The sequence below is a fragment of the Brienomyrus brachyistius genome, chromosome 11 (assembly GCF_023856365.1).
Source record: "Brienomyrus brachyistius isolate T26 chromosome 11, BBRACH_0.4, whole genome shotgun sequence".
Classification (NCBI taxonomy): domain Eukaryota; kingdom Metazoa; phylum Chordata; class Actinopteri; order Osteoglossiformes; family Mormyridae; genus Brienomyrus; species Brienomyrus brachyistius.
Genome location: NC_064543.1, coordinates 17,079,787 through 17,099,662, shown reverse-complemented (window position 1 = coordinate 17,099,662; position 19,876 = coordinate 17,079,787). Strand labels below are relative to the sequence as shown.

The 19,876-nt window shown below is 41.3% G+C and overlaps 1 protein-coding gene across 1 annotated transcript in view; it reads left to right on the top strand.

Moving 5' to 3' along the window:
• Positions 1 to 2,064: 2,064 nt before the first annotated feature.
• Positions 2,065 to 19,876, top strand: part of LOC125704124 (uncharacterized) — a 68,886-nt gene continuing 51,074 nt past the window's right edge. The window contains exons 1-3 of the mRNA XM_048969454.1: positions 2,065 to 2,176; positions 2,435 to 2,509; positions 2,691 to 2,808. Of these exons, the coding sequence (XP_048825411.1) occupies positions 2,459 to 2,509; positions 2,691 to 2,808 (169 nt within the window). The 5' untranslated portion in view covers positions 2,065 to 2,176; positions 2,435 to 2,458. The remainder of the gene's footprint in view (positions 2,177 to 2,434; positions 2,510 to 2,690; positions 2,809 to 19,876) is intronic.

The window sequence follows — 19,876 nt, the reverse complement described above, 5'->3', positions numbered from 1 at the left end:
TATTTGCACTGATGTGACCTGTACAACAAGGTAAATAAGGCAGAACGGTCTCAAGAGGGCTGATGTGGGGTATGAGCAACCTTAGAAAGCCTCTCACAACGGGAGACCAGAACTAACTGCGGAATGATAATAAGTAAACAGCTAGACCAGTGGTTCTCAGCTGGTGGGTTGCAGCCCAAAATGGGTCACGGAATCATTTGCACTGGGTCATGGATTTTGTGGATAAAATGTTATATACAGTATATAAAGGGTCCTTTTTAATGTTGGACTGTTGTGGTTGTGAATGATGCACAATGTCGTCCCAGAAATATATATTTTTTGTTTTACTGATAGCACCCCACCCACCCCAATTTTTATTGAAATAAATAAAAAACACAAACTTAGGGTCATGACTTAATCACTGAGGAATACTGTGGGTCCTGAGGCTAAACCAGCTGAGAACCACTGAAAACCTAAATTTGATAGAAGCTTTGCCACTTGCCATGAGTATCGAGGGTCAAATATCATGCGTCCCCAGGGTTGTTTAGCCTTTGTGAGCAACCTGAGATATTCTCTGGTTGGTTCTCCTTCATCTACAGCCTTCTCTGCCTCACCTTCATTGTCCACAAAGATAATATCTAGTTGTGCTGAAAGGTCGAATCTTTTGCCTTCTAAAAGCTTGCATGCTCCCCTGAAGAACCATGTCCCTGCAGATATTAATTTGGTTGCTTGTAGGAGAGTGAATAAAATCAACTTTGTTGACCAGCTTCATCAGAGCAGTTTTAACATGGCATCTGTAAAAAGAAACTTTAATATTCAACTTTAATCATTTACGTTTAAATCCTACATGTAGCAAAGCAGTAATAAGTCCTGAGGGAGCACTGACTCATTTGACTCAGGTTCATCAATGGTTGCAGTAGGAGGGGGGAAGGGGTCGAAGTTCAAATCCAGACTAAGATTTTGTTTCTATCAACCAGTTGAACATAAAGAGTCACAGTCACAGTACTCTTCGTAGATAGAAGAACAAGTGATGAGGAGATCATATCCTCCACCGCCGACCGTGCAAAGGCTTATGACTGAGCTGGTGCAACCGTTGAGCAGATGTGGGGATCCATGGAATGGGACTAAGGGCAAGACCCAAAGGGTCCCACTCTAAGTCTGACAGAGCGCCATCCTCCAGCTATCTCATCTGGGCTGGCAGTAGTTGAGGAGTCAGGCATCGGCCTGGTGGAAATGACAGGAGATGAAGCAGGTGTCTGGGTGACGGCTGGAGACAAGCATTGCAAGCAAGGTGAAAGCAGGACAACGGGAGACGAGTAGGGTGAAGCCGGGACACCTGGAGGGGAGCTGGGCGAGGCCAGGACACCTGGAGGCAAGGAGGCGAGTCAGGCCGGGACACCTGGAGGCAAGGAGGCGAGCAGGGCCAGGCCGGGACACCTGGAGGGGAGCTGGGTGAGGCCAGGACACCTGGAGGCAAGGAGGCGAGTCAGGCCGGGACACCTGGAGGCAAGGAGGCGAGCAGGGCCAGACCGGGACACCTGGAGGCGAGCAGGGCCAGGGCCAGGCCAGAGCTGAAGACAGGTTCTGGGGGGGTGGGGGGAGTTTAGCCCACTCCTCTCCTTTCACTTCCCACGACTGCAGGCAGCGAATGGGCCGATGGCTAGCTGCGAGGAGTCAGCAGACGAATTGGTGGCCAGCTGTGGGGAGCCAGTGGGCGGATCAGGATCTATCCAAGCAGTCTCATGCTTGACAATTACCCTCACCTCAACCAACAGGCACCTGATCTTCACCACCTCACCTGAAGAGGAGGCAGTTCCTGTGGGGCTGACAACCCTTCGACCTCTGAAGCCAAGATACTCAGGGCATCTGATCTGCTGCATGCATGGAAGCGCGCAAGCCGGAGCAAGGGTGCAGGCTACTGGGATTGTAGGGAAGATCCGTCATTCTGTCACACTGGTCCCAGAGGGACGAAGGACCCGAGAGCAGACGTGACCAAAAAAAAAGACGCACGAAACTGAAGCCAACCTTGAAGAAATCACTTAAATACACAACCAACATAACCAAGAAGGAAGGAAAGAGGCAGCTGTAAGTGGTTAACATGAGGAGAGGAACAAGAGAAACAAGGTGGAGAGGTGTGGCTTCACAAGGTGTGAGGAGACAGAAGGATCAGGCAGACACAGGCGGCAGGAGGTGACAGGTAACATCAAGCTGTACTTCTTGTTGTTCCTTTGTACTTTCAAATTTAATCTCATTCTATTTCTTCAATTTTACATTGACTTCTGCTTAAAATGTAAAGACAAAGTTTTATCTGAATCATTCGTATTCATCTAATCTTTGTGGTTCTAAATAGTTAGTTCAGCTAAATGTGCATAAACCTGCATATAAGTAAATTATCATATAGTAAACTCCAAAAAACTCCAGTCAGCTAACAAAATGCATATTTTATCATTTTTAGAGACTTGTGGAAACTGTACAGAAAATGATAAGTACTGGGTTGTGGATACTGGAATTGGCCATTTTCTTAGTACAGGTAAGCATGTTTTGGCAACTTTCTTGCAGTTTAATGAACTATCCAGGGTTTTTTCTGTTTAGTATTTTGAGGTTTTAGTGAGTTGGTGGTTGTTTTTGTTCCCTCATTGCATAATTTAAAAGGCATGTAGACAAAGATGGTTTTCGTGTGATTTAGCTCTTTATAAATTTGCATATTTCAGGTTTTTACTTTTGGGTCCTGTGAAGAGGTTACACGATGTACGCCTGGATTCTCAGAACAATTTTACTGGTTCAAAGCAGATCAAAAATATTTGGACAAGGGAAGGAGATTAGGGAGAGGTAAAGTAATATTTTAGATTCTGACTTACTATCAGCCTTAAAGTACAGACAGTGAATAGACGATATCATGAAAGTCAGACAGTCTGCCAAACGCCATCTCTGAACTGCCTATCCTGTGTGTGCCATGTAATGGAATGACGTCCCATCCAGGGCATTCCTGTACTGTTTGGGACAGAATCCAGTACAGACCTGCAACCCTGTACTGGATACCTGGTTAGGAGGTGGGTGTATATTAACGTTTGTATCTTCTTGCAGTTCTGTATGATGACTGCAGTGGGCGCCAGAGGTTCCTCTTCAACTCAGCAGATTCCCGTTTTAAGGTGGAATCAGATGGGACTGTCCTAATAAAAAGGCCTGTGACCTTGCATGAAGGGCACAAGAGCTTCTTTGTTCATGCCTGGGACTCAGTGGGCAAGAAGGTCACTGCAAGAGTCCGGGTGCAGCTTGAGCCACAGACCAGCCATGTGCTGCTTGGTGTGGAAAATGTCCCTGCTGAACTGGTAGGATGTATTGAATGATTGCAGTGATTTTGGTCCATTTTGTTTCAAGTCCTGAAGTGTGATTCGTTTGCACTCCATGGTGTCCTTCTGCTTTCCAGTCTGATGGCAGTGAGTCTGTCCCAGAGCTGGTGTTTCCAAGGTCCTCAGCTGGTCTCAGAAGAAGGAAGAGAGAGTGGGTGATTCCTCCAATCATAATTCTTGAAGGTCAAATAGGTCCCTTTCCTAAATTTGTGGTTCGGGTATGTCACATTTTTATACTTTACTGACGCTTTGCTTTCAACTGTCTTATGTACTTTTATGCTCATCCAATAAACGATGCTTTTATTTTTAGATCAGGTCCAGTAAGGATAAAGAAATTGTAATGCAGTACTGGATTACTGGTCCTGGAGCAGATGAGGCACCTAAAAACATTTTCACTATGGAGAGAAGCTCTGGCCAGCTCTTTGTAACACAGCCTTTGGACAGAGAGAAGTGTCCCAGCTATACCGTAAGCATTGCTTCACTTTTCCTTAATAATGATGAAAAGAAACTTAGCCTGAATTGAGATGCCTAAATGGTACTTCTTTCCCCAGCTTCTGGCTCACGCTGCTGCTGTTGGATCTACTCTTACAAAAGAGGACCCTATGGAATTCATAATTACAGTGGGTGATAAGAATGACAACAAGCCTGTCTTTACACAAGATGTATATATGGGCAGTGTTCCAGAAGCTGTGGGTGAAGGTACAGTGTGCTGATATGCTTCACATTGCTGCTAAAGGTCTGCTTGCAAGGCAAGAACTTTGATACAGACATTGCATGAGCTTGATCTTTTTGCATGTGCTTTCCCTAAAATATTTAGGGTATGAGATCCTGAGTGTCACGGCAACTGATGCTGATGATCCTGAGACTAGTAATGCAGCCTTAAAATACAGCATTATAAGTCAAGATCCACCGCTACCTGTTCCAGACATGTTTGCTATTAATCCTACTAGTGGGCTGATACGACTGAATAATGGTCAACTTGATAAGAAGGTAGGTGGGCTTTTCTTCCTCTGACCAAAAATGGCTCTGTCTGAACAAATGTGTGACCTGAACTTTTTCTTTCCAGAAACACCCTCAGTATTCATTGACAGTTCAGGTTGGTGATATGATGGGAAATGGTTACTTGGTCACCTGTAAAGCCATAATTACTGTGACGGACAGCAATGACAACGCTCCTCAGTTTGACCCACAAACTGTAAGTTAGGTTTCACCCAATAATTACAACGCAGTAGTATCACTGCTTGATATGTGCTCATGTTAATGATCCTGTTCTGTCCACAGTATGAGGTGTCTGTGCCCGAAAATCAAAAAGACACTGAAGTTGTGAAGTTGTCAGTGAATGATGCTGATGATCCTGAAACTCCTGGCTGGTTCACGAAGTTTAAGATTATCCAAGGGAATGATGGGAATGTCTTCAGAGTGTCAACTGCCCCTGGTGGCCTGGATGGCATCGTCACTCTAATAAAGGTGAAGTATTAGAGTTAATTAAGTCATTTTGTGTGTTGCTGGCTGTTGGCTCGAGGATCTGGCTGCTCCTTCATCAGAACAGCTGCCATGGATACAAGTTTGCAAATAATTTATTTTAAATGTGCTTGTTTCCCTGATGTAGGAGCTGGACTTTGAGAAGAAGAACAAATACACGCTGCTGGTTACAGTGGAGAATGAAGTTCCATTTGCCATCCGGCTGCCCACATCCACAGGGACAGTGGTGGTGAATGTGGAGGACAGGAATGAAGCTCTGCTTTTGAATAGCTACGCCCCTCAATTTCCTTGGTCCTCTGTAAGTCTAGTATCATTAATAATTATTGGTGAAAATATTCAAATTTTATGTAGAATAGCATTACACAGAAGCAAACCATGGTTCTGAGTACCATTTGGCAGCTTGATCAGTGCACCGTGGTAATTCAGTGTTTCTCTTGTGATAGTACTCAGTGTCTGTTCCTGAGCATAGAAAGGATGTGGAAGTGGTGCGAATGTTTGTGTACGACAACGATGAGCCAATGACTCCTAGTTGGCTCCCCAAGTTTGAGATAGTCCAAGGGAACGATGAAGGCTATTTCAACGTCAGCACTGGACCCTGCTATGTGGATGGCATTATTAAAACTGTGAAGGTAAATTCGTTCTTGTGACCTTTTCAGTCTGAATTCAGAGAGGAGTCATTTTTCTTCGTCCCTTTGAAGTTGTTAATTTATGTGTTGCTAGTTAATTTTTTTGCTATTAGTCTGTCAAAATTTGAAAACAGATTTAAAAAAATAGTTTAAGAAATGATGTAATCACCTGCAGTGCAACCTAACAATTTAGACTTTTCTTTAATATTTACATATCCTGAAATAAGAGTGAGCTTGTCCCATTACATAGGGAGTCTAATTTCTCCACATTTCAGCCTGAGATAGAGGATCTAGGTGTACTGTATGGTCTGATGCGGTCTTGGCAGTGATGTGGTGTCATTCTCCTTGGTAACTGAAGCAGATTGGGATGTGTTAGACCTTTTGCGAGGGTGAAAAAAGTAACAAAGTAGGGTGGACAGGTCAAATGGACCTAGACATGCTCTGTGAGAGAGTAGGAGGATCCATCAGATGTTAGTGATGCCTGCAGGACCAGGGTACAGAGAAGGTGAGGTTCTCACTTAGTGTGACTCCAAGGTTTTTTGGCAATTATTCATCATGCTACAGTTGCTTTGATCAGAGTGACCCAAGCTGAGGCGGTATGTGAATATCTTTATTAAATAAAGTTAATTATTTGCAGTTATGCCAGAAACCTTGCCAGTACCTCTTTAGGAAAGGGACCCATTTGACCTTCCAAAGTGAAGCAATGCAACAAACTTCCTGGTTGTTAGCGAAACAGAAAGAGTGTTACATTTCTTTTAGCGTCCTGTGTGTTTGTTTTCCATTGAAGGGTCTGGACTATGAGAAGAAGAGTCAGTACACGTTGCTGGTTACAGTGGAGAATGAAGCTCCATTTTCCACTCAGCTGCCCACAGCCACTGCAACGGTTGTGGTGAATGTAGAGGATGAGGATGAGGCTCCAGCTGTGTAGAGGTTACAGATATTCAACTGAGTTTAAAATGTGTTTTATTAATACATTAGCATAATGTTCATTTCCTTGGAAGATCTTCTATTTCAGGTATTTGTTCTAATATTTAATTTTGTAATCAATAAACGTTCCTGTGGGATAGGGCAGGTCTGAGGCCTCTCACCACCCTGACGAGGATAAATGGTTAGATGTCAGTGTTTGATAAAATTACACCGTTCCTTAATCAATGAATATCATGCCAACTCAATAGGACAGAAAGGGCGTCTCTGATTGTAATGTTTAGTATTCTTAGTTTTGAGTCTGAATCAATTATTCTCACGTAGCTTTCACTGCAAAATCATAATCATGGAACTAAACGTTATAGTGCTTTGAAACTGGGGAAAATCAACCTTAATTTCACCTAAAATCATAGTGCTACCTGTTGTTATCCTGTACTGCACACTGGCAACTTTTTCCAAATCATTACTTGCTTCCATGTTGACTGCATGTAAGAAAATGTACCTCACAATTTTAGTTTAACTGATTTTTGGTAACAGATAATAAAGTGGTTAAGGCCCTGAGCCAAAATGGAACCTCCTGACATCACTTCCTGTTCTGAATTGTTAGGGATGACTGCTACTGTGACCTCTGACTGTGACTGTGGGGGTGATATGGGGAGAACATGCAAACTCCACACACATGAAGCCATGGTGGAAAGTCAATAGTCCCAGAGGCATGACGCAGTAGTGCTACCCACTGCACAACCATGCCACCTCTAAAACAAGAACCAATACAGAAAGTCAAACACAAGACATAATTAACACGGGGTATAGCTAACTGAGTTCTGGGGCAGAAGACACAAATATTCAATATGATCAAACCCACTATGGTAAGGATTTGTGATTCTCTGCTACTGGCTCAGCCCATTCAGCTATGCAGGGGACCAGCAAGCAGGGGAAAACACTTGGGACTGAAACGTACTAAACACAGGAAAAGACAGGAGGGCCAGCAGCACCTGCTGGTCAAACAGGGAAATGATGGACAGGACGGGACAAGACAGGGACTGCTTCTGACATCTACATAATTTTTTATCAATAAAATCTTAACTACAAAAAAGAGATGTAAATATTTCTTATTCTATTTCTGAACTGTTTTGGGGTTGGTCCGTTTCACTGTTCAAAATAAATGGGACATGGATGGATATGTAAGGGTGAAGTACAGGTTATATGTAGGTGACTCAGTGAATGGTGTCATAGGGACGGGAAACCAGACACTCCTACAGCTCTTCACACCTGAGCCCTGCAGCACAGCGCTCACACCCATAAACTGACCTTGTCACTTCAACAACAAAATAGTCATCAGCCGCAGTCCCACCCTTCGATGACAGCTTTGAAACTCCAAACTTGCTGTATTCAGTTTGCTAACAAGTGCTGGTTCTAAACCACAAACAACGTAAAAAGGAAAGGAAAGTATTTTGGAATTTTCCATCTGTGATTACATTGTGTGCATTATTGACAATTCGAATGGTTCAAGACCAGCAGGAAACGTTAAGGGATGAGCTAACTTTGCGTACCTTACTAAATCGTAAATGTGTGATACTGTATAGCTGAGAAAGCATGGTCAGCCAGTATCTGGAGAAATTGGGGCATCATGGTAAAATTACTCTTCCTACCCCAGGATTTAAACCAGCAACCTTCCGATTATGGACACCTAGTCCTAACCTTCAGAGACACATGCCTCTCTCAAACAAACAATTAAATAGTCAAGTAAAAGTATTGATATTAACGGAGTAATAATGACAATTACAATATAAATATACTCATATGCAGGTGAATACAATAATTGGTAATAGTTTGTTATACCTGTTGGAATTTTGTGTTTTGGTACATAAGTGCACACATGTCTGCCAAAACAAAGAGGCTTCATTTGTCATTTGTGTACTACACAGGAATTCTTCAAATTGTTGCATGTCTAATCCATGGCAGCTACTGACCGAAAAAAAGCAAACTGCTGACCGAATCTCCTATATATTAGTCATTACTATAAATATTAAAGTATTAATTACATTGTAGTCCTAAACATTTTCCATTGGTTGCTAATTTCAAAGATATCCCTATTTACCCAGTTCACAGTGCAACTATTTGGTGGCTGATGCTTAGGAAGTGCAACAACAAAAATAATCTTTATAATAGTTTTCTATAGTTGTGGGGGCACCCTTTTCTGAAATACAATTATTTGTCCCCATTTGAATTCCTATCTAGACTCATTTATTAAAAAGTGAGAAGTCTATAATTTCCCTCGTAGGTTTATTTTAACATCAGAAGATAGATTTCCAACAAAACAAACAAGAAAAAAAACATTATTTAACAGGTACAAATGAATTTCTCATTTATCTAGGGAAATAATTATTTGATTCCCTACAAGCCTGTATATAGTATTCTTTGGTTACTAACCTGTCTACATCTTCAACCTTAACACATTAGGGGAAATACCGCAAAGCTATCTAAGGACATCAGAGACAATTAAGATTTTTGATCTTCACAAAGGTGGAATGGACTACAAGACCTTCAGCAAGCAGCTTGGTGAGGAAGTGACAACTGTTTCTGCAATTATTTGCAAATGGTAGAAAGACAAAATAACTGTCAGTCACCTTCAGTCTGGGGCCCCAAGGAAGATCTCGTCTCGTGCAGCATCAGTGATCTTAAGAACAGTTAGGGCTAACCCCAGATATACATGAGAGGAGCTTATTAATGATCTCAAAGCAGCAGGGACTACAGTCACCAAGAAAACCACTGGTAATATTATGCAGTTATGGTTTGAAATCCTGCAGTGATCGCAAAGTAACCCTGCTCAAGAAGGCCCAGTCTGAAGTATGCCGAAGAACACCTAAATAATTCCAGTCAGGCTTGGAAACATGTGATGCGGTCAAATGAGACCAAAATCGAGCTGTTTGTCATCAACTCTTTTCGCTGTGTTTGGTGGGAAGAGAAAGCTAACTCTAACCCCAGGAACACCATCCCTACCGTCAAACACAGAGGTGGAAGCATTATGCTTTCGGGGTGTTTTTCTGTCAAGGGTACAGGACGGCTGCACCGCATCAAAGGAAAGATGGACAGGGCCATGTACCATAAAACCTTGGATAAGAACCTCCTTCCTTCAGCCAGGGCACTGAAAATGCATTGTGGGTGGGTCTTCCAACAAGACAACGACCCTAAGTATATCGCCAAGGCAACAAAGGAGTGGATCAAGAAGAAGCACATTACAGTCTCAGGACCTTAATCCCATGGAAAAACTATGGATGGGACTCAAGCTTCGCAAGAGAGCTGCAAAGAGCAGTGGATGAAAATTCCTGCTGACCTGCAGGCAAACCTGGTGACCAACTACAAGAAATGTCTGACAGCTGTGCTTGCCAACAAGTGTTACAATTAATCTATAAAAGTCAAATACGCCAGTTCCAGATAATCTATCTTTTGCTGGTAAAATCGACATACCTGTACCAGTGAAATTACAGACTTCTCATTTCTTTGTTAATGGGTCAACTTAAAAATTCAGACGGGGGCAAATAATTATTTTCCTCACTGTATTCCCTGGACTGCCCCTCCCCCTCCCCCCATCTGATCTATTCTCTTCCCACACTCCCTGATCTCTGTGTCTAGCCTGCCCGCAATAGGCTTGGGCAGCATCATATTTTTCATATCAATGTACTGCTCACACAATATACTGCGATATACGCTACACTGCGGTACAGTATATTTTGACAGTATTTTCAAAAGCAACCCTTTTCTGATATTTGGGGGGAGGGGCGTCCCCACAATAAAATTCACTGAAGGAAAATACCTCAGTACACCAAAAATATTGCCCTAACACAGCCCAAGCCTACCCTACACATGCAACACACTCTTCCAGCTTCAGAAAAAATTATTGAACACCCACTTTCAAGTGACTTATTTCAGTGCCATGAAGCTCACTAGATTTTCATCTGTGCCTGTTTCTTGATGTACCGCCTCTGATTACCATACAATGAATGCGCTGCGCGGGAGGAATCCCACAATAAATTTCAATGACTGGCTAACAGGCGGATACTGGTATGGTTTACCGAAAGGGGGGGGGGGCAATAACTTTTGCCACGTTATCCGCTGACCACTACCGACAAATTTCCCCCGACTGTGACGAAAAAACATATGCGAGACTTAACAGATAATCATCTTGCGGCCCCTCCCAATTATTTGCCGCGGCACAGTTTGAGAACCACTGTATTGTGCAGTGTTCTTGTGAAGTTTGAAAAAGACCCATGGAATACGTTTAGATTTACTGTATTCACAAGAACAAGTGTCCTGCAGCCATCCTTTCTGTTTTTTTTGCTGCCACCTACCGTTGGTGCTTCAATTTTGGTGGAATTTGTCTCAAAATGAAACCAGGTCTCATTATGTGTTTTTGTGAAATGGTAATAAGGTCAAATCCAGGACCATAAGATATGAGCCAATACTTATCATGTTTACAAGGTCAAATGTTACCTGAGGTCACCCCTCCCTTTACTGCCACTAAGCAGTGTTCCTTCAATTATTGCCAATTACTGTGTGATTTGTCTCAAAATTTGATCAGACCAGATCTTCACAGTATAGTACCTCTGCTAAGTTTGTCAAACAACTGACAAATACCTTTTGAGTTATCACGCTGAAAGTTCAAGTCTGCCCTTGTCTTTGATATCACTATGTGGTGATAATTTAATTTTAGTGCAGATTGTCTCAAAATTTAAACCCTTTAAGATTTCTGCCCATAAAATGTATACGCAAATTTGAAATTCCATCAGAATTCCATCAGATACTTACCGAGCACTTAAATTTTGGGGCAATATGTCTCAAAATGAACTCCAGTGTGCTTAACTTAAATACTTCTTTAAACCCAAGGTATATAGATTTCACACAGCAATAGAGGAGCAGGCACCAAAAATGTTTTTGCACAATTAAACATGATAAGTTCTCCATTTAAAACAATGTTTTTTTAAAAAAAAAAAAAACATGCTATTAAAAACAACTACTCAAATGGCTGTTTTGAGTTTATTAAAACACGTTTTATATCAATTCATCGTCTTTCACTTTAAACATGAACTGGAAACTGCCTGATCCGGATTGTAAAGATGACAGAAACATATCGTAAGAATTACACGTAAAATTATACATAACTGCACCACCCCGCTTCCCGAAACTACCTGCTCAGCTGCGCAATAATGTGCCAGCACACCTTTGGGGAGGGGTAGCCTGCGCAACCGTGTGGACGAAGGCGGATTTGCTTTTTGTCCCCTTCAAACATTCACTATCCCTGCTAACAGAGAACAGAGGATTTCAGCGAGACTTCGCTCTAATGGGGACTTACAAGGTCTTGGCGTTGGGACTTATCTTTATGCTCCAGGTGAGGTTGGTCTTTACTTGGGTTTTCGCGGTTGCTGTGATGTGGATATGAAGCTTTTAACTTTAACTTCCACAAGGAACTGGCGTATTTGACTTTTATAGATTAATTGTAAATGCTACCAGATATTAAGATGCCTTTTTGTCCTTTTACTTCTGCGTCGTTAGTTTAATTAGATTGGGAACGAGCGCCCATCTGTAAATAAAGTTACCTTTATTTGTTGTCTTTATAATACATTTTTTGAAGTCTAATTAAATCCGCTGTATATATTTCGCAAAAGAAATCTTGATATGATATGGCTGCACTGCAGGAAGCTCGCACAAGCAGCAGTTTTTATTTCTTTTTATGCCAGAGAATCTTCAGTCTCATTCTGTATGATCGTCACACATTACGTGATATAAGATCAGCAACCGCTCACCGAGTCATTATTATGAAATGCTACAGCAAATTTTCTCATAAATCAGTTTTCTAGCCCTATTCAGTCTCACCCACAGCTGTCAGATTCTCTAGACGTTTTGAAATTATGGAGGGAGGGTCTTGGAAATTAAGTAAAATAAACAGGCTTCTCCTTACATAATCTGGCATGGCATAGTACATAATCTGACATTATTTGAAATGGCATAGTAAATTATCTCATGAATCATTATCGTAGCACTCTGTCCTAAGCAGTCGCATAACCTAGTCAGATTCATTAGGCCTTTAAAAATGACGGGATGGTACTGTGACATTACGAAGGCAATATGTTTCTCTGTAAAAGTGACACATCATGGGCTGGGTGTCTATTTAAAAGTCGTACTATTTTTCTTATCAGAATAATGACTCTGGCTCTGTTATATTCACTCATTCCATTCACTGTCGGTGATTTTTTTTATTTATTCTGAAGCTCTAAAGCTGTACATTTCTCAATTTATGTGGTTGCAAATGCCATGATTTAAATCTTCTACATTGAAATTTCTTATTAATCAGAAATGACGTTTTTACACGTACTATACAAGATGGAGTGTAACAGCAGTCACACAGCAGGCACTTTGTAGACCAGGGTTTGGGAACCTTTTTCCTTTCGAGGGCCATTTTAATATTTATAATGTCCTTCAAGGGCCGTACTAAATTATGGAACACATGCGTCACATGTTGTAATCTTTTTTTTCTGCCATTTGACGCTGGGTGTGGGGCGGCATGGTGGTGCAGTGGTTAGCACTGTTGCTTCACACCTCTGGGACCTGGGTTCGATTCTCCGCCTGGGTTACATGTGTGTGGAGTTTGCATGTTCTCCCCATGTCGTCGTGGGGTTTCCTCCGGGTACTCCGGTTTCCCCCCACAGTCCAAAGACATGCTGAGGTTAATTGGAGTTGCTAAATTGCCCATAGGTGTGCATGTGTGAGTGACTGGTGTGTGAGTGTGCCCTGCGATGGGCTGGCCCCCCGTCCTGGGTTGTTCCCTGCCTCGTGCCCATTGCTTCCGGGATAGGCTCCGGACCCCCCGTGACCCAGTAGGGTAAGCGGTTTGGAAAATGGATGGACTCTGGGTGTCTCTCAATATGCATACTTGACCATACTTGTGTTCTTGTGTAGGCCTACCTGTTTTTTGTCACCTTCCATTGCCAAAAACGAGTTCTAATACTCAAAAACAGAAGTACAGAGGACAGTAAAAATCCCCGGACATTGTTCTTCGGTGTTCTTGTTGTTCAAGGACACATCGGGTGCATCCTAGCCAAACGAGATCAGTCCCATGATTCGTTACGCCCCAAGTTTGTTCTTGAAAGGCAAGTTACGAGACTGGTCTTGCCAATACCGCAAGTACGATCTTTGCGTTCTTGGTATTGAGAAACATGACATGAACTGAGACCGGCAGTAGCACCACTACCGCTAGTATAAGTACAAAAGAGCTCGACCAGCTCCATAACATACAAGCCTGAAGTGTGGACTCATTTTGACAAACGTTTGTTTATTTGTTTGTCTGTTTGCTTGTTTATTTACTGACAGACAAATGTGAATTCCTTTACTCAGACTGCACAAAATGTAGTGCTATGATGCTGGATGTTCGATTCCACTGTTCTGATTTAAGTTCAGATTTTATGCGTAAGGTAGCATGTTTTTAATACTATGACAATTTCAATAAAATTCTAAAAATCTGAATATATCGCTTTGCTTAGTGTATCGTAACAGATTGCAGTATATTGAATTATAACCTGATGTATCATGATATGTATCGTATCGCCGGATTCTTGCCAGTATACAGCCGAAGTATTTTATTTTCATCTCATAAAAAAGTAATTGCTGTGTAATTTTTTTGTTGTTTTTTCTATTCGTGAAATGTGTCGTGGGCCTAGGTAGTATATTCACATCTTTTGTATACTATTTACACAATTTCTTTGATGCTGTTGTGAGACCCTGCATGCTAGTGTTTCCACTCAGTTGTACTTTACTAAGTGTAATGTGATGTCATTAATTTTTCTCTTTCCTTTGTAAATACGACAAAGCTACTTATTTTCCAGGTCATTATTAACCAGCCAAAGCCATTGTAAAAGGAAGCGTGCTAACTGTCTTTGCACTGAGTTGTTGAGCCACTTCTCTCCCTCTCTTCCTCTTTTTCTCCCAGGCTTTCACCTTAAGGTCATGTAATGCAGAACAGCCATGTCAGCCTGGATTCTCATCAAAGCACTTCCTCTTCAATGTAGATCGGACACATTTGGAGACGGACAGGAGGCTGGGGAGAGGTAAATCCTTGAATGCAAAACTCAAAACATACTTTTGGGGTGTCTTTCCTCATTTAACTCTCATAAATTTATTAATGATTCTTCTTAAATTTGCTGGCATTGCTTTTTCAGACTTGTCTTGACAACACATAAAGTTCATTACTATCATACACGTTCACGAATGTTTAGTCTTCTGCATTCGATTGTTTGTTTGCCTAGTAGTGTCTGGGAACTGAATTAGTTTCCATATTGTTAATAAATGTTTCTTCTTGCAGTTCTGTATGACGACTGCGGTGGTCAGCACAGGTTCGTCTTTGCATCAAAGGATTCCAGATTTAGGGTGGACTCTGATGGGACTGTCTTGATCAAAAGGCCTGTTACCCTAGATGAAGGTCGTAAGAGCTTCTCAGTTCATGCCTGGGACTCAAATGGTAGGAAGTTCATTGTGAGAATCAGTGTCCAGCTTAAGCCACAAACCAGCCATGTGGAAAATGTCCCTGCTGAGCAGGTAGGATGTATTAAAGGAGTGTGGTGATTTTAAGTCCATTTTGTTTGTTTTAAGTTTTAAAGTGTGATTTAGTGTGAACTCAATGGGTGTCCTTCTGCTTTCCAGTCTGATGGCAGTGAGTCTGTCCCAGAGCTGGTGTTTCCAAGGTCCTCAGCTGGTCTCAGAAGAAGGAAGAGAGAGGGGGTGATTCTTCCAATTTCAATTCTTGAAGGTCAAATGGGTCCTTTTCCTAAAGAGGTAGTGAAGGTATGTCACATTTTTATACGTTACTGACGCTTTACTTTCACATGTCTTATCTACTTTTATGCTCATCCAATAAACAATATTTTGATTTTTAGATGAGGTCCAGTGAGAATAAAAAAGTTAAAATGCAGTACTGGATTACTGGTCCTGGAGCAGATGAGCCACCTAAAGACATTTTCACTATGGACAGAAACACTGGCCAGCTCTATGTAACACAGTCTTTGGACAGAGAGCAGTGTTCCAAATATACTGTAAGCACTGCTTCACCTTGAATTCTTTTTAAAATGAAGATATAGAGAATTTTAAACTCAGTTGTATGTTCTTCAAATTACTTCTCCCCAGCTTATGGCTCACGCTGCTGATCTTGGAAGTAGCGTGGCTGCGGATCCTACAGTGATCAAAATTACAGTGGGTGATCAGAATGACAACAAGCCTGTCTTTACACAAGATGTATATATGGGCAGTGTTCCAGAAGCTGTGGGTGAAGGTACAGTGTGCTGATATGCTTCACATTGCTGCTAAAGGTCTGCTTGCAAAGCAAGAACTTTGATACAGACATTGCATGAGCTTGATCTTTTTGCATGTGCTTTCCCCTAAAATATTTAGGGTATGAGATCCTGAGTGTCACGGCAACTGACGCTGATGATCCTGAGACTTATAATGCAGCCTTAAAATACAGCATTATAAGTCAAGATCCACCGCTACCTGTTCCAGACATGTTTGCTATTGATCCTACTAGTGGGCTGATACGACTGAATAATGGTCAACTTGATAAGAAGGTAGGTGGGCTTTTCTTCCTCTGACCAAAAACGGCTCTCAGTCTGAACAAATGTGTGACCTGAACTTTTCTTTCCAGAATTACCCTGAGTATTCACTGACGGTTCAGGCTGCTGATATGATGGGAGAAGGTTACCCAGCTACCTGTAAAGCCATAATCACCATGACAGAATGACTGCGCTCATCAAAATCTGTAACTTAGGGGGCCACAGTTTAAGAAGCTGGCAGACTTTGGTGGTGGTGAAGAGAACTGAAGGTCATGTGACAGACTTTGTGCTTGCGGCCATTGAGTCCTGTGTTGTTCTGCCCTAGCAGACTGTTGCCTTGCTGTCTGATACTTACTGCACACTTGTGGTTTAATGGGAGTTGCTTTTGAATGTGAGATCATTCTCATGGAGAAGGCTGTGCTATGGGGCTGGGACCTTTGTGAGCTTGAGTTTGTGGTCTTGCGACGCTTGATTCTGTAAAAATGATTGGTTTCTTAACAGATGTCAGTTGACAAGCATTGTTTAACATACCTGCACATGTGTCCCTTACACACATTTTCTCTTTGTGTCATTTTTTTAATCGAATCATTCAGCTCTGATTTTTTCATTTTGCTATTAATTGCAATTGTAGTAATTGGCTCTCAAAATGATACTAAACACAAATGGTTTGGTGTTTTATGTTATTGCAAAGGTGTTACTATTTAAAAGCACCCAATAAGACTGCTTGTTAGTGAGTTTTTTCACTAGAACTGTTCTTTAAGAACTGTAATTTGGGATTCAATATATTACTACTTAAAATTTATGTTTTACTTAAAATTCCTGGTTGTTTCTAATGTGATGTATATTTTTGTAAATTAATAAAATAATTATTTTTGTTATAAAACCAATTAATTCGCAATATTTTTACTGAATTAACCAAGCACCCCGACGTCCTGTGAGCTGTGATATATAAAATGTATTTCAGTTGAACTTTGATTAATTTTCAAAATGACTATTAAATGTGATTAACGTTTTATCGTGCTTTAACCTGCTAACTCTTTGATTTCCTGCATAGCCATGTTTAAAGACACATATAGACTTATATCCTCATACATGTGTTTTTTCCGAGTTCACTCTTTCATTAATTGTGATTTTAGTTAGGGAGTTTTGTTAAAGACTTTTATTAAAAATGTTAAAAAACAAAGATGTCTTTGGACTGATACTTCAGTATTTAGCAATCTAAAACTCCTTGATTTATGGGTTTTTGAGTTGTCTTTGGTCACACTTTACTTGAGGGGACACAAATAATGTATTGGTACACAGCAATTACTTTTTTATGAGATGAAAATAAAATAGTTCGGCTGTATACTGGCAAAATTTAAGTACTACAGTTTGAAAACAATTAAATGATTTCTTCTCGAAATTGCAGTACCTACGTTTGTTCACGAGATGGCAGCAAGAAAATTAAAAAATTATTTTCCCACGGTCTACTAGCAGCTTTGTGTGGTAATTGTTTGTATTAAAAATACATTGGACCAAGTCAAATTATTTTAATGAAGAATTAACATCTAAAAGCTGCTAGTAGACCGTGGGAAAATAATTTTTCTATTTTCTTGCTGCCATCTCGTGACAAAAAGTAGGTACTGCAGTTTGAAAACAAATGATTTCTTACCGAAATTGCAATACCTACTTTTGGCCACGGGATGGCAGCAAGAAAATAGGAAAATTATTTTCCCACGGTCTACTGGCAGCTTTGTGTGGTAATTGTTTGTATTAAAAATACATTGGACCAAGTCAAATTATTTTAATGAAGAATTAACATCAAAAAGCTGCTAGTAGACCGTGGGAAAATAATTTTTAACTTTTCTTGCTGCCATCTCGTGGCCAAAAGTAGGTACTGCAATTTCGAGAAGAAATCATTTAATTGTTTTCAAACTGCAGTATTCAAATTGTACCACAAGGCGGCAGTATGAAAAGTGAATAAAAACGAAATTGCAATACCTACGTTCGAACACAAGATGGCAGCATAATAATTTTCCTATCTGCTTGCTGCCATCTTGTGTTCGAACGTAGGTATTGCAATTTTTAATTTTCTTGCTGCCATCTCGTGGCCAAACGTAGGTACTGCAATTTCGGTAAGAAATCATTTAATTGTTTTCAAACTGCAGTATTTAAATTTTACCACAAGACGGCAGTATAAAGAGCGAAAAAACATTATTTTACTAAACAAAAACAGTTTTTTTACGCAATAAAGCAATTTTAATATTGTTTCACTTTCTAAAAAAGTTTTCATCAATAATTACCATATAAAGCGGCCACAGGACCGTGGGAAAATCATCTATTTAATGTTAAAATTGCAATTATGGGGAAAAATGATAATCTGAATATTCTCATAAGGCCAGCAGAAGGTAGTATGTAAAATTAACAACTATTTTCCTTGTACTGGTTTGTAATTCTGCTGAGGCCCCATGGGATTAATCATTTTCCCCATCTTGCTCTCCATAAAGGCAAGAACAAGCTTGGGGGTCACAGTGAAGAGACTGCTACCTTGAGGCCCCCAGGGTTTTCAGGTCTTGTTCAAAAGCCTGTGGACATGTGGCTATCCTGCCAATTCCGAGCACGAACCGTCGACCTTCTGATCACAGCCGCAGAGTCTTAGTCTGCTGAGCTACACACTCATTATATGTATTTCACTCTTCTGACCCTTATTCTTAAGTTGTTGTAGTGTTTCCATCATATGTAAGAGGGCCTGCCCATCTGAGTAATGTACATCCTGTGACATGTATTGACTATCAAGACAAACTGAAACACGGTGTATTAGGCTGTCAATGAGTACTGGACTAGGGCGAAAATCTGTCTGAAAATCTACCTATTAACTGGAAAAGTACAAACTGGAGACGGATCCCCTAATACAGAGGGATCATTGTCTTTGCCACATCCAGAACAATTCAGTGTAGGAGTCTGGTGGTTCTACTGGATACTGACAAGTACCCAGCCCCTTTGTTCCCTCTGATAATCATCAGTCCTCCTCTGAATGCCTTCACCACTCTATTCCTGAATAGGTACACATTTAAATATGCTAGCAAGATCAAGGTATTGGGATAACCGGTAGGTTCGCTGTTCAGAGAGTTGCAGTGAAAACCATCATACACAGCGGCCCTTTCTGGATAAGATTACCTCCCTCTGATCTAACGGGTCAAAATCAAAGCAAGGTGCATTGCAATGTCTGATACCCAGCACACTACAGCATATAAAGTACAGGTATCCATCGACTTCCGTATTTGGACCCAGGACCACTTGTTGCATGTCAATTTTGGCGTATCTCAAGTTATACGAGAGGCAAGACATTAAGGACAGTATACACAGTACTGAAATAATAATGTACATATTAAACCACAGCACTTAATAAACAGATATTGCACTTACATTTCACGAAAAAAATAAAGCACAGATTGCACTAAGAAATCAAAAGATGCATGTGCTAGCAAACAGTGGGAGCTGAGGAAGAAGCAGTGGTGAAATACTTTATTGTACAGTACAGTAAGTTTCTTTTTATAGAATGAAATAGCATACAGGGGGCGGCATGGTGGTGCAGTGGTTAGCACTGTTGCCTCACACCTCTGGGACCCGAGTCTGCGCCTGGGTTACATGGGTGTGGAGTTTGCATGTTCTCCCCATGTCGTCGTGGGGTTTCCTCCGGGTACTCCGGTTTCCCCCCACAGTCCGAAAACATGCTGAGGCTAATTGGAGTTGCTAAATTGCCCGTAGGTATGCATGTGTGAGTGAATGGTGTGTGAGTGTGAGCTGCGATGGGCTGGCCCCCATCCTGGGTTGTTCCCTGCCTCGTGCCCATTGATTCAGGGATAGGCTCCGGACCCCCCGCGACCCAGTAGGATAAGCGGTTTGGACAATGGATGGACGGATGGATGGAAATAGCATA